General features: G+C 30.8%; 1 protein-coding gene across 1 annotated transcript in view; it reads right to left on the bottom strand.

Moving 5' to 3' along the window:
* The window catches only part of LOC118194383 (uncharacterized), a 100,237-nt gene that overhangs the window by 48,738 nt on the left and 27,828 nt on the right, over positions 1-23,671 (bottom strand). The window contains exons 6-8 of the mRNA XM_035365531.2: positions 14,814-14,947; positions 9,551-9,663; positions 3,577-3,743 (exon numbers count right to left, since the gene is read on the bottom strand). Coding sequence (XP_035221422.1) covers positions 3,577-3,743; positions 9,551-9,663; positions 14,814-14,947 — 414 coding nt within the window. The remainder of the gene's footprint in view (positions 1-3,576; positions 3,744-9,550; positions 9,664-14,813; positions 14,948-23,671) is intronic.

The raw sequence follows: 23,671 nt of genomic DNA, 5'->3' as shown, positions 1-23,671 counted from the left end.
AAAATGTACCTACTAATAATGTTGAGTTAAATATTTAGCCTTTTGTATTCCAGGGAAACAAAGCACGGCATGAAGATTACTCTGTTTATATAATAATATTATGCATTATTAAAAAGTACCAAAGAAAGTAAAAAATGCTTCGCTTTTTTATATAAAATTAAAAAATTAACGTTGAAAAAATTTAACAGACGTTGAAATGTTATAAGGCATTTCTCACGCCTTCGTAGTGTAGTGGTCAGCATGCTCGGCGCGTATTCAAGAGGCCCATGGTTCGAGTCCCAGCGAAGGCGTTGACCATTTTTCATCTCTCCTTGCTTCAAAAAAAACCTAATGCCTCTACTATGTGATGAAAGTAAGTTGTCTCAATATGGATTAAAAATAAGGAGGTTAAGTAAAGAAAATAACCTATTTCTGTTATAATGTATTTCTTCCGCCTTCCAGCATGCCTTCGTGCTGTAATGGTCATCACACTTGGCGCGTATTGAAGAAGTCAGAGGTTCGAGTCCCAGTGAAAGCATTGCTCATTTCTTTGATTTCCTTGCTTCGAAATAACCTAATGACTCCACGGTGGTGCCCAGACTAAAAAAGGTCGTGGATGATGATTCTTCACCACCAGAATTTGGCAATTGCGTCCCTAATCCCCAGCCGCCCTTTAAAAGGGAGGTATATAAAGTATTTCTTTCGCCTTCTTACCATGCCTTCGTGGTGTAATGGTCAGCATATTCGGTGCGTATTCGAGAGATCCGAGGTTCGAGTCCCGGTGAGGGCATTGCTCATGTTTCCCGCCTTCTGCTTCCAAATATCCTAATGTCTCTACATTATGAGAGAAACATATTCATCTTAATAAGTTAAAAAATAGCAAATTAAATAATATTTGTAAATTAGATTACAATAGCAATTAGTGCCATAGTAGAAGTTAGTTTATAACTATAACACGAAGCATGGGTAGAATTTTGTCCTGTTAGGTAAATAAAAATTTTAGATTACCTTTTTGTGCAGAATTTCATAATGTAACTGTCATTCAGTAAAGTGATGGTCGAGAGTTTAATTTTGAATCTCGCTGCTAGAAAACTGAGATACATAGAATAATTTGATGATGAAACATTCTATCGCATTTAGTATAAAGTAATTATTAAAGAAGAAAGGTAAATTTACTGAGCAAAATACGGTAGTTCTTTATAAAATTATCTAAACGGCGATCTGCATCCCACTTATTGACCGTTTTGTTGCTAGAGGCTTGGACGTCCACAGCTGGTACCAAATTCATCTTATAATTGCACCATATTATTTTTTCCATTCTTGAAGTTATATAAACAACGTCGTTTTTGTACCACTTCTACTCGAAATATGTTAGTGTTACGACAGCATGTTCGGATAGCAATTGAAATTTTACTCGATTTGAAATTAGGCAAAGCAACAACCATAGTTTGGAATAGATTTCCAACAGAACTCTATCGGTCTCAGGTCCCTTTTCGTTAGGAGAAAAAAATGCGTTTCCTGAAGAAGACAGCCCTGTTTCTGGTCCTCCTCCAAATCGATAGGGTTTTATTGAAAACATATGCCAGACTAATGCTGCTGTTTTACCGAATTTTAAATTTTACATTGGTATTTTATCTTCCAACCTTATCTTTATCACATTGGTATTTTTATCTTCCAGTTTGTCTAGATCTGTATTTTAGAGAGGGAAAACTCTCCAGTTTAGAGAATGCGATTAACCTCGTTTAGAAAAACCACCCATAGTTCCAGATGATTTTTAAATTCTGCAGAATTAGTTTTCTTAAAGAAATGATGTTTGATTATTAATATTGATTCATTATTATCAATCAATCATCCAACAATTATAATGTGCTTTCAAAAATATTGGTGACTCTCAAATGGAATTACTGCCTCTAAAATTTACTCACTGCTATTTCTTCAATAATTCGAAACATTTTCACAGTATTCTTTGATGTAAATTCACATTATTTGATAAATATCTGACAGAAAAGGAAACATTATTAGTACTTTAACATTATTTTTATCCTCATTTAAGTTAAAATAGAAGTTTAAAAGTAAGTTATCACAATTTCCATTCCTGCAAACTGAAAATCAAATCTACGAAAACGATTCTTCACACGTTTTGGATACAGTGTGTTGTAAATTTCTAAAAAATGAAGATCCATCAGATAAGTCTTTATTCCTTTTCCGTAACCATGAAAGTTATAATAATTATCATTTAAATTTCTTTTAGCAGTCCTCGGTGTTATCGTAAATAAAACTCTCAGAAAGCGCGTGTGTAATATATTGTATTATGACCATATATGGAGGAAATGGAAACACACAAACCTTGCCTCGATACTGCAGAACCGAGGACTGTAGTGAAATGACCAAATAAGGTTAATCAAAAACACACTCGTCCTTAATCCGACACCGCATTAACAAGGACTAGATAGTATTCTGACCATATTTGGAATGCACATGTTCACTTCGAACAGCAGTAAGGAGAACTAGCTTTTTCTGGCATGGAAGCGTGGCCCCAATTTTTGCACAAAGATGCACAGCCCATACACAGTTTTACACAGAAATAAACTACTTATATTCATACCAAGGACATAGCTCAGATTTGGCTCATAATTGGTTTCTACATGGATCCGAGGTCCCTGATTGCGATTCTGGAAATATTTTCAACCGAGGATGTCCTCGGTTCTTCAAAAGTCCTCGGTCAGAAGGTATGTATACATATTTCCGTCCTCAATTTACACCCTAGGCGAACACACACACACACACACAGACAAACAAACAAACAAAAAAAATTCTATCAAAACCAGAAGCACAGAACAGAAACTGATGTTCATACATGAAGGTCAAAAGCCATATGACTTAACCGATGTGAAAAACCATTACCATTTAGCACCATTCTACTGGCATTTAAAAATTCAAAAAAATTGTTCCATTTTTTATGTTACATATATGCGACAATGGGCTCGTAAGAGTGGAATTGTATTGCACCTACATGACATTAATCCTGAACAGGTGAAGGTAACATTTCTGATTTAAACTACCTGGAATAATAACTTTTAGTTTTCAAAATCAAATTCTCATCAGTTATTTCAAACAATAGCATAGCAAATTTAATTTTGGGACAATAAACCATGTTTAAATGTACAATTTTTTCTGAAAACAGATTTCTTTCACAGCCTATGTTTAAGGACATTAAAGATAACAACCATTAAAATGAAAAATAAAATAAATTGAAAAGTTAAAAAATTAAATTAAAAAAAAACAGAATTCCACTTAGCATTATTAGTTATCCAGAATCCAAATTACATGTTGCAGACAGAAGACTGATAAATAACTTTGTTCTTTGTTATTTGCTAATGAGGGGTGAAGTTTTTTTTTTTTTAAATGAAAATAATTTGTTTTATCCTGGAATGAAGCCTAATACAGTACTGATATATCACAGACAAGAGGTACTGAACAATTAAACTTTGCTTTGATTTATCTTAAATGCCATAGTTTTATCCTTACAGTATCTTACCAATTATTTACATTATTTATCCAAAACAGAAAAATTATATTTTAATAATAATACAATACCTGACATAAATTTTTTTCACCATCTTTGCTCATGCTTACACTAACGTAAGGATACATTCTGACAGAGTTTAATAACTGAGAACTCCAATTATCACATTGAAGTAAAGTTCCCTTTTTTTCAGTTGTGATTTCTTCTATAGCTTGTAAATGAGATAAGAAATATTCATCTGGAAATGAAATAATGAAAAAAAAATTAAACTTTTTTCATACATGATAGATAATTTATTTATCATAAAATTAACTGAAAACAATAACTAAACAAAATAAATTGAATCTAAAAAATACAGTATAAGTTAAATTCTCATTATGATTAAAGAATGCATATATTTTCTAAATCATATGTTTCACACATTTTTTAGAATCTATAATTTAAATAAAATTTTAATTTAATTAAATAGAACAGGTTTTATTAAAACTTTAAAAAATACGAAAGGCCAAAGAAACATAAATGATTTAGCAAACACAGGTAAGTTTTAATTTTGAAATTAAAAAATATTAAATAAAATATCAATAATTACAAATATGATCATTGACTTTTATATATACGCATATCTCTGAATAACATCTGAAGATTTCTGACAGTATTGCTATGCAGCAATTTCATTCAAACACTCTAGCTATTTGAATCGTTTGTACTTACAATCGCTGAATTTTACATTACATTAAATAACATAATAATTTTTATATTTAAAAACTTTTTGAAAGTAATATACAGTCAAAAGTCATTAATCCGGACTCGTCGGGACTTTGGCGATTCCGGATTATAGATCATCAGTTTAAATCTCGTAAGATGGCATGCAGAAATTCTAAAATTAGAAATATGAAACCGCAATTTATGAAATAAAGAACAATTATAATCTAAAGGGTATCAAAATTTACAAAAAAAAAAAAAAAAAAAAAAAAAAAAGCTTAATATTTATTTGTTTACTTTATTAAACATTTCTTTCAAGGTAAGTTTTTTAAGTTGCTTCGTTTTATGTGATAATACTTTCTTTTTAATTCTATAAACAGACATAATTTCTTGTTCAGTTACAAAGTTCCGCTGTTCAAGTCCCGTTAATTGCTGTGCCGAGAATACTGACTAACTTGTCAATCGAAATTTTTTTGTTTTCACTAACCTCTCTGTCACATTCTTCATGTCTTTATCCATTTTTTGCAGCAATTCCACTTTTTGTTTGTTGAACATCGAAACATACTTTCGTTTTGTAGATCCTTTGGAAGTTACAGCATCGGAAATTCTATTTGACATAATTGAAAGTTCAAGTTTACTTTTATAAAATTGCTCTTACAGTCTGCAAAAAATAATAAGCGGTATCCAATTCGAAGATTAAGGAACAACGCAATCATTAACATTAACTGAAATACATAATTAGATAATTTTAGCTTACACCGTCCGTTATACATTAAACGCACAAACAAAAACGTATTCTGCACTTGCGCACACGCATATGCGCAGTAGTCAAGATCTTACGTGCACGCGTAAAACGCTTGTGCGCATGTCCCAACGCGGTGCATGCGCAGAAAGTTTTTAGCTTTGAGGTCCGGATTATAGATCATTCTGGATTATGGGTATCCGAATTAATGACTTTTGACTGTATAAATTTTTACATCTAAAACCTCTCTCTTTCTAGTTCTATATATTTACATTTATAGCCTTCCATTTTTCTATGGAAAGGAAGAACAAATATGTATTTACTACTTTTTATATCAATTGCAAACATTTTGGTTTAACCCCTTCACCATTTCCTCCAAGACAAATTCACTGATTTGAAAAATGCTGTCAGTAGCTTCAAATTAGCTTAAACCTTAATACAACACACACATATATCATACATACATACATACATATATATATATATATATGTAAGATAAAATTATATGAATCAGAATTATAATATAACTATAAACATTAATTCTTTCTCTCTATTCTAAAATCGTAATAACTTCTCTGCATCGCGTCATTTCTAGATCACTTTATGGCCCGCGCAGCTCTGATGACGTAATAATTGTAAACCAAAACTTTTCTCTTCGCCGTGATTCCATTTTCATAATTACGCACTTCAACTTTTGCTCTCTACGGTGCTAAGATGTAATTTTGCTGGCTTGCTTTCTATCTCAACAACATCAAAAATGTAAATCTTCTGTGGAAAGGCACGACTAGAGTGCCAAGTGATTGTGGCCACAAATATCAGTTGCAAATAAAAATGGAATTAAAACTGCCTCGACTGCCAAGTTCTTTAGATATTACCAAGTTAGCATTAATAGCATACTATGCAATCAAAATTCTTCTTCAATATGAGTCTAATCACGCATTTACAGTGTTCCATCTTTTCCTTTGCTTTTATTATGACAATTAAGCCGGTAGGATCCTTTCCTGCAGCCTGAAACCTCAATGGAAAATTTAGTTCAGCTCTTCAAATCATCGTTTTGTGATACATCCAAGATAACGTGAAAGAAGTGAATCATCAAATTCGCTTTTTCAGTGTTTAAAAAATAACAGATCAATCTTCTGCTGTGGTGTTTTGCAAATGCTTCAAAAAAAATAATCACGCGTAGTGTTTACAGATTGAAAGTAATCTCTCGATAAATTGAGAAGTTCGAATGCCTAGTGAAAAGGAAATCATCAGTGAATTACCGTTTAGGAATTAAGCATTACAGCGGGTTCAAGGTCTATCTGAGTTAGTGTTTGCAAGTATGTGAGACAGAAAATTATTTGCACTTCCGCTTTTTCAACAGCTCAAAAATTATTACATTTGTGTGGATCTAGTTCAGGAACTAAATTATTTAATGTGCTGCGGATTCTATAGTTTTCATTTCAGCTTTGGTTAAAATTTCTGCAATTTGTTTTGAGAAAATCTGAAATTCTTGTTCATTAATTTTTCTAATTTTTCATAATTATGTGTGAGCAAATTAAGTAATGAATTTTAAGCTATTTAAATTATTCATAGAGAAGGATATTAAGATAAGTTTTTATGTTTTTGAAGTTTTTGAAATTTTGTTGAGAATTTTGAATACGAATTTTATAATTATTCTAAAAATGAAGTAGGTGTAAAAATAAGTTAAATTATTACAGATACGTAATATGAAATTATGGTAAATGCATGTTAAATTTATGGGTTGATTGTATGTTAAGTATAGTGTATGTCGAGGGAGTTCTGGGTTCCTAAGCAGAGGCCTGTAATTACCTCTGTACAGTTGTTCCCTTCACCCTCTTGAAGTAAGATAATGTTGGAGGCTCTCATTTTATGAGTGTGTAATTTTTTTATATTATTATATTTTTTTATTATGGAATGTATTAGTGCAGTTCTCAAAGGCCAGTTACCTTAATGCAAGGAACGGAGGCCTTTTCAAGTAACTGCCTAGGCACCCTGGGCCACCAGTGCAGAGAACACACTGGTTAGCTCAAGAGGACAGCCCTATTGATGAATATGTTTGTTTAGAAGTATTGCGAGGCTTCCAGTTGGTAAAATACAGGAATTGTAAATGAAAGATAATAACGGTGAAACCATATTTTCTGAAGCTTATTCCTATTATTATATGGTATTAAAATATAATTTATCAATATGAAAATTAATATCATAAATATTTATGTGCATTTAATTATAAGTAATGATTATGTAAAAGTTTATTTTGTGATATTCTGTGATAACAAGAACCTTCCCTGAAGAATTATGATTATGTGAACTCTCAAACAAAAAGACTTTTGGACTGAAATGCTGAAAAATTCAATAGGACTCTAAAAATTAAAAATTTATTTATAAAAATTGATATTTATAAATTATACTTTACAGGACAAAAATTTTATGATTTATGTTTTTTTCTTTCTTTCTTCTTTTTTTACATTTGCTAGTGCTTTAACTCTTTCTCTTTAAAAAGGCTTCTTTGTTGCTACGCCTTTTTCTTTTTGAAGGGGGGAATATGTAAGATAAAATTATATGAATCAGAATTATAATATAACTATAAACATTAATTCTTCCTCTCTATTCTAAAATCGTAATAACTTCTCTGCATTGCATCATTTCTAGATCACTCTATGGCCCACGCAGCTCTGATGACGTAATAATTGTAAACCAAAACTTTTCTCTTCGCCATGATTCCATCTTTCATAACTACGCACTTTAGCTTTTGCTCTCTACTGTGCTAAGATGTAATTTCGCTGGCTTGTTTTTTATCTCAACAATATCAAAAATGTAAATCTTCTGTGGAAAGGCACGACTAGAGTGCCAATGATTGTGGCCACAAATATCAGTTGCAAATAAAAATGGAATTAAAACTGCCTCGACTGCCAAGTTCTTTAGATATTACCAAGTTAGCATTACTAGCATACTACGCAATCAAAATTCTTCTTCAATATGAGTCTAATCACGCATCTACAGTGTTCTGTCTTTTCCATTGCTTTCATTATGACATATATATATGTGTGTGTGTAAAATAAAAATATTTAACTATAAAGTATAATTTTAATTAGCAAGTCCTTGATTCCTCTTTTTAATTTGGGTACTTCTCTGCTCTATTCTAAAAATAGTAATTTTTTCTGGAGTATGTCATTTCTAGATTAATGCCATCATATGACTTTTACAAAAACTTTCTGTTAATAAATTGCCATACTGCATAATTGCGTACCTCAATTCTTACTAAGACGCTGAAGTTTTTTTCCTATATTTTACAACTATATCTAAAGCACAACTGTTCTAAAACAAGAACAATTAGTGTGCCTAGTGAATTGTGGCTGCAAAATGTTTAACTACAATGAAAGAAATACGATTTAAATCTTTTATGACTACATCTTCTTGCATTTATATGACTTCAGAGTTTCTTCATCATTCTGCATTTACTATGTCTGCTTCAACATTTATCTGCATCATTCCCAAATCATTACATTTAATTAAAGTGGACAGGATTGAGGTTGCTGAAAGTAACCTCTGTTTGAATGAAAAATTAGTGTACAGAATTAAAGTGCAAGTTTACATGTGCTAAATTGTCTAACTGGAGTTTTAAGTTCTTCAAAAGTAATATCAAGAAAGTAATGAAAAAAAAAAAAAAAAAAAAAGGTTTTGCTATTGCTTTTCAGTACTTTAATTTTACAACTTACCTCTGCTTTTAAACTAGTAATCATTTAAGTAAAAGGAAATTTATTCATCATAATATATTAAAAAGTGATTCAAGACCCTCAATTTCGACTTTCAATACGATTATGTATAGCAAGGATGAAACATGATGTCTGAATGGTTGGAAGGAGTATGAAATAAGCTTATTCGCCCTGAAGAGTCAGTATTATTTAATTATCTTTTCAATTGTTCATTTTAAAGTAATTTTCTTTATATGGCTTTAATTATCATTAACAATTTTTGTCACAATTTTATGCATATCCACTACTACTGGCCATTACTAGTAAAGCAATTTTTCCATGCCGATTTAACTTTTACAATTTAATACTTGCAAAAATGTTTCTAAAACTTTTTAAAATTAAAAAAATAATATTATTTAAATTATGAATTTGTAAATTTGAATTTATTTAGACTTTTTTGTAATTCCTTTACTTTACCAGCTTTCTTAATTTAACTTGAAATGTAAGAATTTTAGTAGGAATATTCCTAATATATACATATATTTTACATAATTATTTGGGTATTTAATATGGCTATTGGCCTTTTGATATTATTTGAAATATGAAAATTGTTCAAAGCTACTGACAGTGCTTTTCAAATTGATAAGTCTGCTTCGGGAAAAATGGTGAAGTCATTAAAATCTGTCCTTTTGTGTTTAAAATCTTATTATTTGTCTTAGAATGTTTGCATATACTAAGACTGCCTTACGATAACTTAAATGCTAATTATTTTTTTAACTGAATATTAAAAGACACATTATCGAAACATTTCTTCATGGTGCAAACTTCAAAATTAGCCTATTTATAATACAATTAATGCACTAGCTTCTGTAATATGGGGGGGGGGAAGATATGTTTTCAACAAACCATTTTCTTTAACAATTTCCGGTATGAAATCTGGATCTAAAGCATGACTAACTAAAGTCTGTAGATAAACTTCAAAATTTTCTCTTTGAGGATGTATAGTATAATCACAGGAACTGAAAAAGAATCATTATTATCAAATCATTCATTACATTCCATAAATTAAAAGACAAGCAATATATACTGCAAATTTTATATTCAACTTTTATATTATGCACATTTTACATAAACTGTAAATTTTATATTACATTTACAAAGTTCGCAAGCGCATTTCACTTTTTTTTTTTTTTTTTGCTCAACAGACAACCAACAATGATCTGACTGCACTCTTATTCATCAGAGCATTCTTAGATGGGCAGTACCGACTAAGGCAAATGTACAAATAAGTCACGCTTTCATGACATGAAAAACGGAAGTTGAATTTCGTCAATCGACCCCGAAAAAAAGGAGATATAGAATGTTCCTCTTTTTTTTTTTTTTTTTTTTTTCCCCCCGCAGTATACAAGACTTCCACTGAATGCAATGGGAATTCAGTTACCAGACTTTTAGTAGCTGCTGCAGAAGTCCATTATACAGCCGATATTTTCTAGATCAAATAGAAATTCTTGCACTGATGCAGCAAGGCCATATTAACAATCCACTAGTCTGGTAATATGGCATAGTAGACAGGTGGATTGGTTGAATGAGATCTATCAATTTGGCTCCATGCTCATCTGATCTACCTTCTGATTATTTTTATCAGGACATCAGAAATCTCTCATGTATAAGACTTCCATTGAGTGCAATGGGAATTCTGTTACCAGACTTTTAGTAGCTGCTGCAGAAGTCCACTATACGGTCGATATTTTCTAAGCCAAACAGAAATTCTTACATCGATGCTCCAAGGCCTGTATACAGAGTAGTTGCCAATTTGAAAAGATTTTGTAAGCATATTTTAGTTACTGGTTTTTACATATGATTTCATTTGTATCTTTTGTTCATTGTACTGTTCTATAATTTATACAATTTTGATTGTAGTACTTCCATGTCAAGTAGTTATTAATGTTTATTTGTCTTCATTAAAGCTTTGTTTTATGCTTGTCTCCCTTGCATCAGAATGTACTCACTATTTTGGAGTGTTCTATCAACTCTTATTGACTTGCTACATTAATTTAGAAACATTCTATATACAACTACATTAATTATTATGATCCCTTACATGTAACCAATTAATAATATATTCTTCTAATCTCGAAATATTCAGCTTAGTCTGCAGGCAACATTCTGGTTTATAGGGATCTCAGATGTCTTGTTTTCCTGCACCCACTATTTTTTCTTCTTTTGGGAGGAGGGTGCTGTAGTGAATCCTTATCTTAATAATACCAATAATAGTTTCAGAAAGCCTTAGCCAGGATTGGCATATGTTTTTAAAAATCTGAGAGCATATGCTATTCACTTTGTTTTACAGGGCATCAGAAAAGATAGTACTTTCCCTTTAGCCTCTAGCAAGTGATATATCCCAAATATTGTTTCAAGCCACATCATTTCTCATCATCCCAATACTGCAAGCATTTCTTATCATCCCTGCATTGCAAACATTTCTTATCATTCTTCGTATGGATTTCTAAAAAGAATGCTTGATTATTTTACTGTAATTCCAATAAGCTTTACTATGATTAAAGTTTGGTACCTGACTGCAATAAAGGAACAAGCCTTACTTTTTTAACCCTCCCAAGGGAAAAAAATTGTGTACTTATGCAATTTGTAAGAAAAAAAAAATCACTAGGTGAAGTTGCATTTTAGAGATGGTATTTTTATCTCGGCTAAGAAATCCATCAAAGTCTTCGTTTTCTCCACCATGGCTTTCCTCTGCATTCACTCGCAAACCCCACTCCTGACACCAGTTGTTACATTATTTTCTTCCTTCACGTTCATACGGGGTTCGTACAGATTTGGAATGAATAAATACGACACTTGATGAAGTATCGAAACACACTTTATTTAGCCAATATTAATCAGGACAGCTCCAATAACACATTTACACATTCGTCGAAGAACTACAATAAACATGCTGGAACAATCAGCGACACAGCCTTCAGGTTATCAGGCTATAACGGTGGAGACAGCTTCACTGCAAAGCAGCAGTACAGCTTCCGACTCTGCTTGGTCGTTCTCGGAACTCCACGCTACAACTCGCAATGCACTCGACGGCACACAGAGCACAACAGCTCCCGACTTTCGAGACAGAAAATAATGGCATAAAATAATTTCTTTCTTCTTACGGCATACCTTTGTAATTTGAAACACTTCCGGCCAGTAGCCGTAAGGTTCGAAATTCGACACGCACCCGAGCACATCACTGGCTTTTCATGTTACCTGGTTAGAAGACCTATTAGATTCCACAAGTGCCACCCGAACTAAAATTGTGGTGGACGATATTTCGATGCCACAAGGCCTTGGCTTCTCAGTCAGCTGCCTTTAAAGTAAGAGAGAATGTTAGGAGCTTTTCTCCCTCCAAACCATTGCTTTTGTGGTGTAATTGCAAGCACGTTCGACTAGCAACCGGAAAGGTCCAGCGTTCGAATTCCAGCGAGGGCAATGCTGATTTTTTTAGTCCAAAGGGCGTTAGTCCAGAAGGGCTATTAATTTTGTTTTGGCATTTTGTGGCACTTCACTTTTCAAATTGTTGCCATCAAATACAGGCACACACAAAACGCAGTTGAAGCTTTAGGAAATGGGATTTAAAAAAAGCTATACGTTAGTACAAAGCAAAACATGTAAAATAAAATAAAACGCTAGATATTCGATGCCATGTAATTTTAAAAAGAGATTACTTAATTCTTTGCTTATATTTTTAATCTAGCTCTTAAAAGATTTAGTGGGAAGACTTAACAGTAACCATAATCTCAGCCTATTCTATGACAGTGCAACGATTCTACCATTCACAGCAAAAATAGTATTCATACAGGAACCAGGTTTAATTTATCAAGATTGAGATTTTTAATGTCTCTGAGAATCATTTGTCAGTTACAGTGAATAAAAAACTTCAATGAAATGCTCTTAGAAATCCAAGAAAGTTTTTTTTTTCATTTTAATATATATTTTTGCATATGAGCATTTCAAACACAAATCTGATGTTTAAATCAAATGTTTTAAATTTTGCTTTAATTTTTTTGATGTAGTTCTACTTTCTTTACATGCATGTGTTTAAGTCTTTAATCAAGAGTGGCATGGAATATTGTCACTAAAATGGAAAAAAATGCCACTGCCAACATTCAGCTAAAATACTATGATTTGTGGATATACTGTGGATACTATGGACTTTAATTGCGTAAACATACAGAACAATATTAAAATTAATGAATTATATTATGAGTTCATTCACAACAATTCAACTGTTCTCAAATACAACATTTTCTCAAGGAATATCTTCAGAGCCAAAGAATTCATGCTGACCAAAACGTCAATCCTTAATATACCTCTAATTTCCTCTCTTGATGGGAAAGTTTCCTTCAACAAATGGACTTACTTAACGAAGTTGGAAACTTTGAAAATGGAAAACTAGAAGGTTCTCATGCCCAGAATTAGAGTTTCCAGGAGGTTTTCCCACTGCACAAAAACATTATTTCAAAAGAACACCAAACTCATTTCATAATGCACGATTCAGGTTGCTGAACTATTTATAATATTATTCTGATGCAAAATACATTAATATTGAAATTTATTACTTTCACTTTTATTCTGAGAAAATCTTGAATAAGGAAGGAAAGCTTTCATTTATCAAAGTACTTTTAAATATGATGAAAATAAAATTAATAATTAATGAATGTACTATTGCATGAATATAAACTTAATGTACCATATTGATATAATATTGATGTAAAACAAAATTAAATACAAATATTAGCTGATTAATCATGCATTGAATTTTCATAAAAAATTCTACAAATGTCTAAAGAGATTAAGAGAATTTAGATCAAATAAAATTTAACAAATTTTGCAGTATGGTTAGAAGCATGACAATCACTCAGAGTGGAAGGGCACAATTTAAGTTTCATTAATTTAATACATTTCATTTACTGTTGGGAAACACTTTCCTAAGTAAATGCTAAATATTAAAACTGGGAAATTTTAGTGAGTATAGGAAATGAGGAGAAGTGACAAAAAACTGGAAGTCTTCCAGTGAAACTGGGACAATTGAGAGCTATGATAAGGTGTTAGAAGTTTCATTTCCCACAAACTGGCTAAAAATTTCTTAAGGCTTCACCTGTAATTGCATGCAAGCTAAGACATGCAAGCTCATCTCATTTTCCCACTTGCAGCTGGAGGAAGTCCTATTTGACACTCAAGGCTACAACACTTTAAAATAAAGTGTTGTAGCTTTGAATGTCAAATAGGACTAATGCAGATAGTAATTTATAAATAATAATAATAATATTTAAACACAACTTTGAAGAAAAGCATGGATTGCTACTAAAAAAAAAAGTAGAAGAGAAGACTTCCTAATGGTAAGATTAAATATGCTTACAATTTTTTTAAATTCCTAGTCTGCAGTCTAAATATATGAAATCCCCTTGGAAAAATACTCCCTGTGTGTTATATTTCTGACATGTATTGCTTTAAAATGGAGTTCCAAAAATTAACATATCACTCTCATAAATGCATACATACAAATTTCAAGCTGCTTTTTAATTCTAGATCAGATTAGTTAGAATGCTATAGCGCAGTCATTACTTAGAATAACGATATTTTTAATTTGTACATCTTTTTGGTTTTCCCAAAGTCAGTAATTAAATTCTTTCTATAAACATATGTATCAATTTTCTTTCAAATTGCCCTTTTCTAGATATTTTACATAAATCAGTATGATATTAATGTGTACTTAATTTTCATACACACTTGAAAATGGACACGACCAATAATTATCTTATAACTTCTGGAGCACACTCATCATCAATGCTTATGGTTTACCTACAGAATTATAAAGCTCCAAAGATGAAAACAGGTCCTTAATTGAAAAATGCTAAATGGCAATAAAGCCATAAAGCTTTACTGCCATTTAGCATTAAGTTTATTGCCATTTAGTAATTGAAAATAGTGACACAAATAATGGGGTTAATGAAACAGAATTTTATATGCAATCCTGATTAAAGCACTAAGCTTACAGATTTCATTATGCTGCCTTCTCTCGAGCATGAGAAAAACATTAAAAGAGACTCCATATCATGAGTCTTCTATTGTTAAAACAACGTTCTTAATCACCAATGTCAATTCTTTTTTTACTCACCCACTAATGTCTTTATCATCTACATTTTCAGTATTTTTTAATATTTCTACTATCACAGTATCATCATCTGATTTAATGATTTTCACAGGTTGTTTAGAATATTTATGCTTTGAAGAAGGACTCCACCTTGAATACTGTAAAAAATTCGGAAAAAAAAATTACTATTTCAAAATCTAAATTAACTATACATATATAATGTAAACAAAAAGCAACCGTAAGAATTACATACATATATTGATCTATTTAAACACAAATATTTGAATTTTATAAATAAAAAGTTAATAATCACCTACTATTAACATAAAATATCTGATACATAAAATTATACACTACAATAAAATGAAATTAATAATTTATAAAATTTTCATATTTGCCAAGTAAAATTTTTATAGCTCAACTGGCAAAGCAACGTTAGCAAATTTAAGGATCTCAGACTAATGTTACACTCAAAGAACAAGCTTTAAAATGGCATTTTATAAAACTGTTATTTTTCATTTCAATAATTATACTGTTATTTTTCATTTCAATTAAATTAAGCTTATTTCATAACAATTTAATAAAATTATTACCAATTATGTCACAGAAAAATATTTTAAATAAACCATTGTAATTCCAGAAAATAAATAGGCTTCAGAATAATTTTAATTAATTAAAACTGTTATATTCCTAACTTATTTGCAACTTATATGGTGCAGGCAATTTAAAAAATTTTTTTTTATTCGTGCACAAAGTACAGCTTTTGCCTACAGTGATCCTTTATATTACTTTTATTTCATATCCCATTATTTTGAAAATTTTTGCTCAACACTTCATAGCTGTATTACTTTTTCAGTTAGTGATAAAATTTTGTCCATTACAAATAAAGACCAGAACTTTGAAAGTATGGTATTTGTACTAGTACTTTGTATGTTGTTTGTATTTGAACTTACAATGGAAATCATTTAACACAAAACTGAGGCGATTGAAATACTTTTTCGTGTTAAAAGAATTTTGTGTTAAAGGATATTGGAAATCATATATTCAATAAATTTAAGTTTATTAAATGCATGTATATATACATATTTATGTATATTTTATTTAAATAGATATGTATATAAGCATGCATTTAATAAAAATCAATAAAACAACAAAATACAGCACTAAGTGACTGGAGATAAAAAGGTGCTGCCACGTGGAACTGTGTATTGGAAATTCTAAAGATAGGCTATTTTAAAATTATTTTGCGACACTGTTATTCAACTGAAATTTATGGTTTAAGTGCGAAGAACATGATATTTAATAAATAAAGGCAACATACAATACGTAAAAAATAAAAATAAAAAAAAATAAAAAAAAAAAAACCTTTAGACGTAATTTAAAATCTGAAACCTTTCAGATTTAAATTTTTTTTTTTTAAATTTTTGTTGATAATGTAGACTTAGCAATACCAAAATCTTAACAAATTTCCGTTTTCCTCTTCTGTTTTCGATCAACAGATTCTTAAGAAGCTCCATCTTTATTTTAAGCAATATAGCTGTTTGCTTTCCTTCTGAGCTCTTTGCCGTTGTGCTCAAAATAAAAAATAATAATAATAAAAAAAACACCTCACTGATTTTTACTCACACTGTGATGCACTCATCATCGAATTCCAAATCCAGCTAATGAGAGATGAGACATTTCTGTGTGGCCTTTGTAGGGGTAGAGGGTGAAAAACAAAATTGGCTCGTGTTACAGGCTATTCCGAGGGTACTTCAATGCCAAGTTAGCTCCTTTTTACGAAACATGTGAAATTCATTTCACATCCCTCTTAAATCTCATCTGCATGGCTGGTGTTTTCCATATTTTGTTCATTCCCAGAAGGGAAATCTTTTCATGTTAAGCGATTTTTATTTCATGTTAAGAGAGGGGGAAAAAAAAAATGCATGAAAATACATAGTAGTTTGTCATGACTGTAGTATTATTTCATGATAATTGATACTTCATCTTAAAAGTTTTCGCATTAAAAACTCAAGCAGATAAATTTAACTTATCTGCTTGAGTCAGCTCAAGTGGCTCCCAGTGATTGAACCCGTACGTCATGTTTATACAATGCATAGCATGGCACTAATATCTAACTCCTTAGCAAACCCTCAAGTGGTTGCATACTAATCTTCCTTCCACAATTTCTCACAGGTAGGTCTCATCAACATCAACAGGCTGGCCGGGCAGAGCACTTTGCTTCTTGAAAGTCATAATGCTTGTACCAAACCTTCTCAGTGTCATATGATACAACATTAGTATCTAAAGCTATACACATGATTTGGTGACATTCTGTAGCTGGCTTTTTGCAACAGAACTGGAAGTAAATGATGATTCTTTTCCAGTAGTGTTATAGTTCCATTTCAAACACTTTGTATTTAACAATAACAATATTTTTTTAACAAATTTCCCAACAAAGTGTTCTAAAGTGAGTCACTTTCTTTCAAATGACAAAAATTGTTTGACAAAATATGATTAAACACGTGAACTGTTTTGCGCTGTCGATATTTGCGGTGGCAAGAAATTTTCGTTAAAACCTGATATTTTTATACTGCACAAGATGACCTATTCTACAATACATTTCAGTGATGTGCCACAATTTTTGAAAGACAGCATTCAGCTCATAATCCAAAATTCATATAACACACTTGACTTGAAAGAAACATTTAAAAAAAAATCATCACATAAACATTAGAGTTTAATTACTGATGAAAAGAAATTATATTTTAATGCACAAGTTTAATAGCATTACATCAGTAAAGTTATTCTAATACTGAAAAATTATGATTGCTACTTTTTGGATATCAAAAAATTAGAAGATGGAACAGCAAATAGCATTTCTGATACTTTTAAGAACATCTTAGTAAAAAAAAGTTTAATGTAAAGAAATTCATTGGAATAAAAAGTAATAATTATTCTGTTATAGTAGGTGCACATCATAAAACCTATGCAATTTTAAAGAAATATATCCATCTTTTTAGACAAATAAGAAATTTCTATCACTGTTTAGAATTATTCATTTCATATGCAACATATAAACTACCATAAATATTTGGAATTTTGGTACTATTCCGTTCTGAGGACCGTAAAAAAATTGCAGCAAAAATGTATGTGCAAAAGCGCCAAATCTAGCAAACGTGCTCATCTAACAGTGCGTTAAATCTAGCGTACGCACTGATTTCATGTTGCATAAGTTTATATAGTTCTATATTTCTTAAGACGCCATTGAAATACTAGCTTAATTTTTAAATCCTTTTTTGATATCCTATGGATTTAACAATTTGGGAATTGCCCATGATGAAAAATCTGCAATAGAATTTTTGGTAAAGTGCAGAATCACCCACTGCTTGATGCGTTTTTAAGAATTGCACATATTCGGTATCCATGTACACATCAATCTATTTTCACTTAAAAAAAAAAAAAAAATCCTAGCATTGCACAAAAATGGCACTGTACACACCCTTGACTTTATCTATGATGATGATGTACACATCGACTTATTTTCACTTAAAAAGTAAAAGAAAATTGACAAAAATCCAATTGTTTTTACCCTTGTAAAAAGCAGCAAACAAATAAGTGGGCGATTCTGCACTTTACCGAGAATTTTTTCAAAGAAAAGGCACATTCATTACAGAAAATTATGTTTGAACAACCAACGAGATGAAATTCTGTTTCAGCGATAACTCAGTAACGAAATAGCTATGCAGGCATCCACTCAGTTATGTTTAGAAATTTTTACATAAATTATAATAATGATCTGAAATAGTTATTTACTCTTATGCATCCATTCAGTCATGTTTAGCCTTTTTTATATAAATTATAATAATAAAAAAGTATTATATGAAATTAACCTTTCATCTAAATTAAAACATCAATCTTAGATAGTTATTTACTATTGTACTTCCTTTCTTGCATTAATGTTGCCACAATTATTTTTGGCAGCATTGGTATCAACAATAGTTTGGCGGTTTTTTATGGCCCTCAAAACCGAATAGTACTGGAATTTTTTATTATAAGAGACATAGAAATGATTTGCATATTGCACAGTGCATCAGACCACACAGAAGCAGCTACATCACCCAGTTAGTAATATAATTGTACAACTTAAAATTCAACAATTAAATTAGTCACAAAGGTCAATAACAAAACTCCTGTAGCAGGATGACTCTAAAATTTATTTTGATATTACTTACACTAGCAATAGCTATTACACTGTAAAATGATTAAATCTGATCTATAATGATGAAACAAATCATTTGCTTCTTTTATTTTTACAATCGATTTTATGCAAAGGAAATATTCTGAACCTCAAATTTTAAGCAGATAAACAAGACCCAACAAATTATTTTTTAAATTTAATACTATTAATGAAATCCCTACATAGCAAACCTTTTACTTCTGACACAAAATTTAATATCTTCAAAATAGTATTAGATGATCTTTTGAATCCTAAGCCTTATTTAAGCTATAAAATTGAAAATTAATTGCAAAACAAAAATTATTCAGAAGAAATTATACAAGATTGTGAAAAGAAATACATTTCTTTACTAAAAGCAACTTAAAAGCTGTCTTCATTTATATGCTGTGTTATATACTAATATTTTATTCTTTGGCTAATGCCTTGATCTGTCAAAATACTTCATTACTTCAGTCATCAAATTACTTTAATCAGATGTTTCAGTGGAAATTAAATCACAGTGCAAGCACAAACACTTTGCAAAAACAGAATAATGTTAATATCATTACACTGTGGAACAAAAGTAGATAATAAAATGATCAGGGTAGTGAAAATCTTTAAATAAACTAATTGAATGTGCTTTTAAAATTTTGTGTATGCTGTATAAACATACAGGCATAGAATAAGATTTTAGTTATATTAATTTAATCAAGTCAAAAGCAATAATTTTGTTTCCATGAAAGCAAATTTTAAATAGCATTCTAAAATGTAAAATACAAATGAAACTGTACTAATAAATGCTGCATGGATTACATACCCCCACAAAACATTTTTGATAAAACTGGAATAATACCCTGTTATGATTATGAGTATAAAAATGATAACATAACTTTTAATTTTGATTGAAGATGAAGCTTAATTTTCACTTTTTTATATAATTTTATTAATAAACTGTGCATTTATTTTTGATCTTTTTCAATAACATAAGTTCCTTTGAGTAAATCTGCACCAAATCCCTTTAATGGGGGGAGGGGGGAATTATTAAGCTTCTTTGCAGTCTTTTTTTAATATATATGAAAATATTTCATATGATGCATTATGAAATTTCTTTAAATAGTATTTAATTCATTATTTAACTTGGACTTTTATTATTAAATCTTTCAAAGATTTTTAGTTGAAAATTTTTTTTTTTTTGGAATTTAACAATTCAGTGATTTTCTAGAAATAATGATCAGAATTATTTTTTTAAGAATTACATACTTGCCAACCTATGACACTCAAAAATCAGGAGATTTTTTTAAGAAATCGGGAGATTTTTCACAATGTTAAAAAGACTTTTTAAATGATGAAAATATAGTTTTTGTAATGAATTAACTTTAAATAGTAACTAATTCTTAAATGCAAGCAACACAAAAATACCTTACACATAAAAAACATTTTTATTACTTGCATCGATTAAGAAAAAAGAAAACCACTTTAATTAGTTTTCATACAAATGTTATAAACAGTGGCAGATTTTGCTTTCTTTAAGAAAGAAACTTCATAATTTTGTTCGTAGTAATTGCCACGTAGGCCTGCTTTCGCTAATAAAAGCTTTTCTAATGTGTCATCACTAATATTAGATCTAAATTTAGTCCTCGTTTTTGCAACAATACTGAAAATTTTCTCACACTCTGCATTATTATGGGGAACTGTCAAGATGGCCAACATAATTCTAGACAGCTCCCTATATTTTAAAATTCCATCAGCAGACATTCTGCATTAGCAACTTTTTGGTCCTCTGTTTCCGAAGAAAAATTTTATTTTTTGTTTTTTTCAACACAACTCATGTTGTCCTTGTGTTTTTGTGTACGCACATGTTTGAGAACATCCGCCCTTCCACCATGCGAAATCGAAAAATCGCAATGACAGGCAGTACACATCACAAATTTATTACATTTCCTTGAGGAAATAATGGAAAGAAAGTCAACTGTGTACGATTTTTGAAACGTACACGAGTATTTCACCTTTCTGGCAGACATAACAAAAGATGATAATTTCTAAAACTATTTCCCTAAGGCACGTATACTCAAACAACTCAGGACAAAATGACCGAAATAACTAAAGAACATCCAAATAACAGCTGGCTTTGTCCTCATTGGCTAATTAATATATGCCAGCTGACACGTAGTGGAGCACGATGCCCCCATTGGAGAACTGGAGAACGACGTTTCTGGATACGTATATGCTCTGCTCTCACTTACAAAGCAGAAGTTATCTAATTCGCAAGGTTTTGTTTTAAATATAACCTAGAGAAAATTCAATTGCTTTCAGACTGCCAAAATCACTTTTTTTTTTTTTTTTGTTTATATAACAAAGTATTAAGCCAAGTTCCATAAAAATCGTGAGAAATTTTAAGAATAAGAAAAAGTCGGGAGAAATATATTGTAAATCGGGTTGGCGGGAGAGCGGTCGAAAATCGGGAGTCTCCCGCCTAAATCGGGAGAGTTGGCAACTCTGGAATTAAGATATTAATGAGCTTGGTACTATTCGGTTTTGAGGGCCATAAAAAAATATTGTTGATGCTAGTGCTGCCAAAAATAATTGCAGTAACCCTAATGCAAGAAAGGAAGTATAATAGTAAATAACTATCTAAGATTGATGTTTTAATTTAGATAAAAGGTTAATTTCATATAATATTTTTTTATTATTATAATTTATATACAAAAAGGCTAAACATAATTGACTGGAAGCATAAGAATAAATAACTATTTCAGATTATTATTATAATTTATATAAAAATTGCTAAACGTAAATGAATGGATGCCTGCATTGTTATTTCGCTAACGAGTTATCGCTAAAGCATAATTTTCTATAATGAATGATGCCTTTTCTATGAAAAAATTCTCGTAAAGTGCAGAATCGCCCACTTATTTGTTTGCAGCTTTTTACAAGGGCAAAAACAAGTGGATTCTTGTCAATTTTCTTTTACTTTTTAAGTGAAAATAGGTTGATGTGTACATAGATAAAGTCAAGGGTGTAAGCAGTGCCATTTTCCCCCCCCCCCAATTCTGGGACTTTTTTTTTTTTTGAAGTGAAAATAGGTTGATGTGTACATAGATACCGAGCATGTGCAATTCTTTAAAATGTGTCAAGCAGTGGGTGATTCTGCACTTTACCCAAAATTCTATTGCAGACTTTTCGTCATGGGAAATTCCCAAATAGTTAAATCCATAGTATATCAAAAAAGAATTTAAAATCAAAAAAGGATTTAAAAATTAAACTAGTATTTCAATGGCGTCTTAAGAAATATAGAACTATATAAACTTTCACGATCTGAAATCAGCGCGTACGCTAGATATGGCGCTTTTGTGCAATTCTGGGACTTTTTTTCTAAAGTGAAAATAGGGCAATGTGTAGAAGGATACCAAGTATGTGCAATTCTTAAAAGCGTGTGAAGTAGTGGGTGATTCTGCACTTTACCCAAAATTCTATTGCAGACTTTTCGTCATGGGCAATTCCCAAATAGTTAAATTCATAGGATATATATATATATATAAATAAAAAAAAAATGAAAATGAAAAAAGGATTTAAAAATTAAACTAGTATTTCAATGGCGTCTTAAGAAATATAGAACTATATAAACTTCCACAATCTGAAATCAGCGCGTATGCTAGATTTGGGGCTTTTGCGCATACATTTTCGCTGCAATTTCTTTACGGTCCTCAAAACGGAGTAGTACCGTGACAGACGAAGTGCAGATGAAAACAGATGAAGTGCCAGCACCAAAAAGAAGAAAAACTGGACAAAAGATCAGCTAAGGTATTTTATAATGTCAAAATACATAGATGTCATGTCTTTTAGAAAGGGGGATTTTTAAAGGGCTCTGTAAAAGAAAAAGGATTTTTTTTTTTTACATATATAAGCTAAAAAACTGACCATGTAGCCAAACTGTTCTGCAAACCATAATCTCAAATGAAATTAAATATGTTACATAAATTTAATCACTTATTAATGAATCCTTAGTTGATAGAAAATGAAAAAAAAGTTTAAAGATACATTTACATAGAAAAAAATGCAACATAAGGCATTTTACTTCTACAAATACTATTACATTGTGTCTAATGTGTTCCCATTACTGTAAATTTTAGAACAATTTATACAATTTAGTACAGTTTATCCAAAACTACATGTTATATTTCAATTATATAAATACAAATTTTTGAAATAGTTTATTACAAATATGTCATATACACTGGTGTAAGAAATTAAGAGAATTTTCATATCTCCAGAACTACTGGGGAGATTTTAATAAAATTTGGTGTGAACATAGGTTGATTTAATACAAACAAAATACACATTCAACAATTATAATAGTCACACATGTTCGTGTGTAAAACTTTTGGGAGTCTGAAGATCTGAAACAGCGGTTGCAGAAGACACACACACACACAAAAAAAAAAAAAAAGGGGGGGCTAATAGGGGGTATGGTCCCCTCTTACAGCCATACAGGCCTCACAGCGTGATGTCATACTGGAAATAAGGCAGTTTATCAGTGCCTGTGGCAACTGGTCCCACTCATTCAGCAACACTGTTTTCAGTTTCTGGATGGTTATCAAAGGGGGTTGCAAGTTGCAATTGCCCTCCCCAGAGTGTCCCAGACATGTTCTATAGGGTCAAGGTCTGGAAAAGTGGCTGGCCAATT

The sequence above is a fragment of the Stegodyphus dumicola genome, chromosome 2 (genome assembly GCF_044657685.1).
Source record: "Stegodyphus dumicola isolate Sdum_Otavi_A_Nest chromosome 2, ASM4465768v1".
Classification (NCBI taxonomy): Eukaryota; Metazoa; Arthropoda; class Arachnida; order Araneae; family Eresidae; genus Stegodyphus; species Stegodyphus dumicola.
This window is presented reverse-complemented; position numbering and strand designations above follow the sequence as displayed.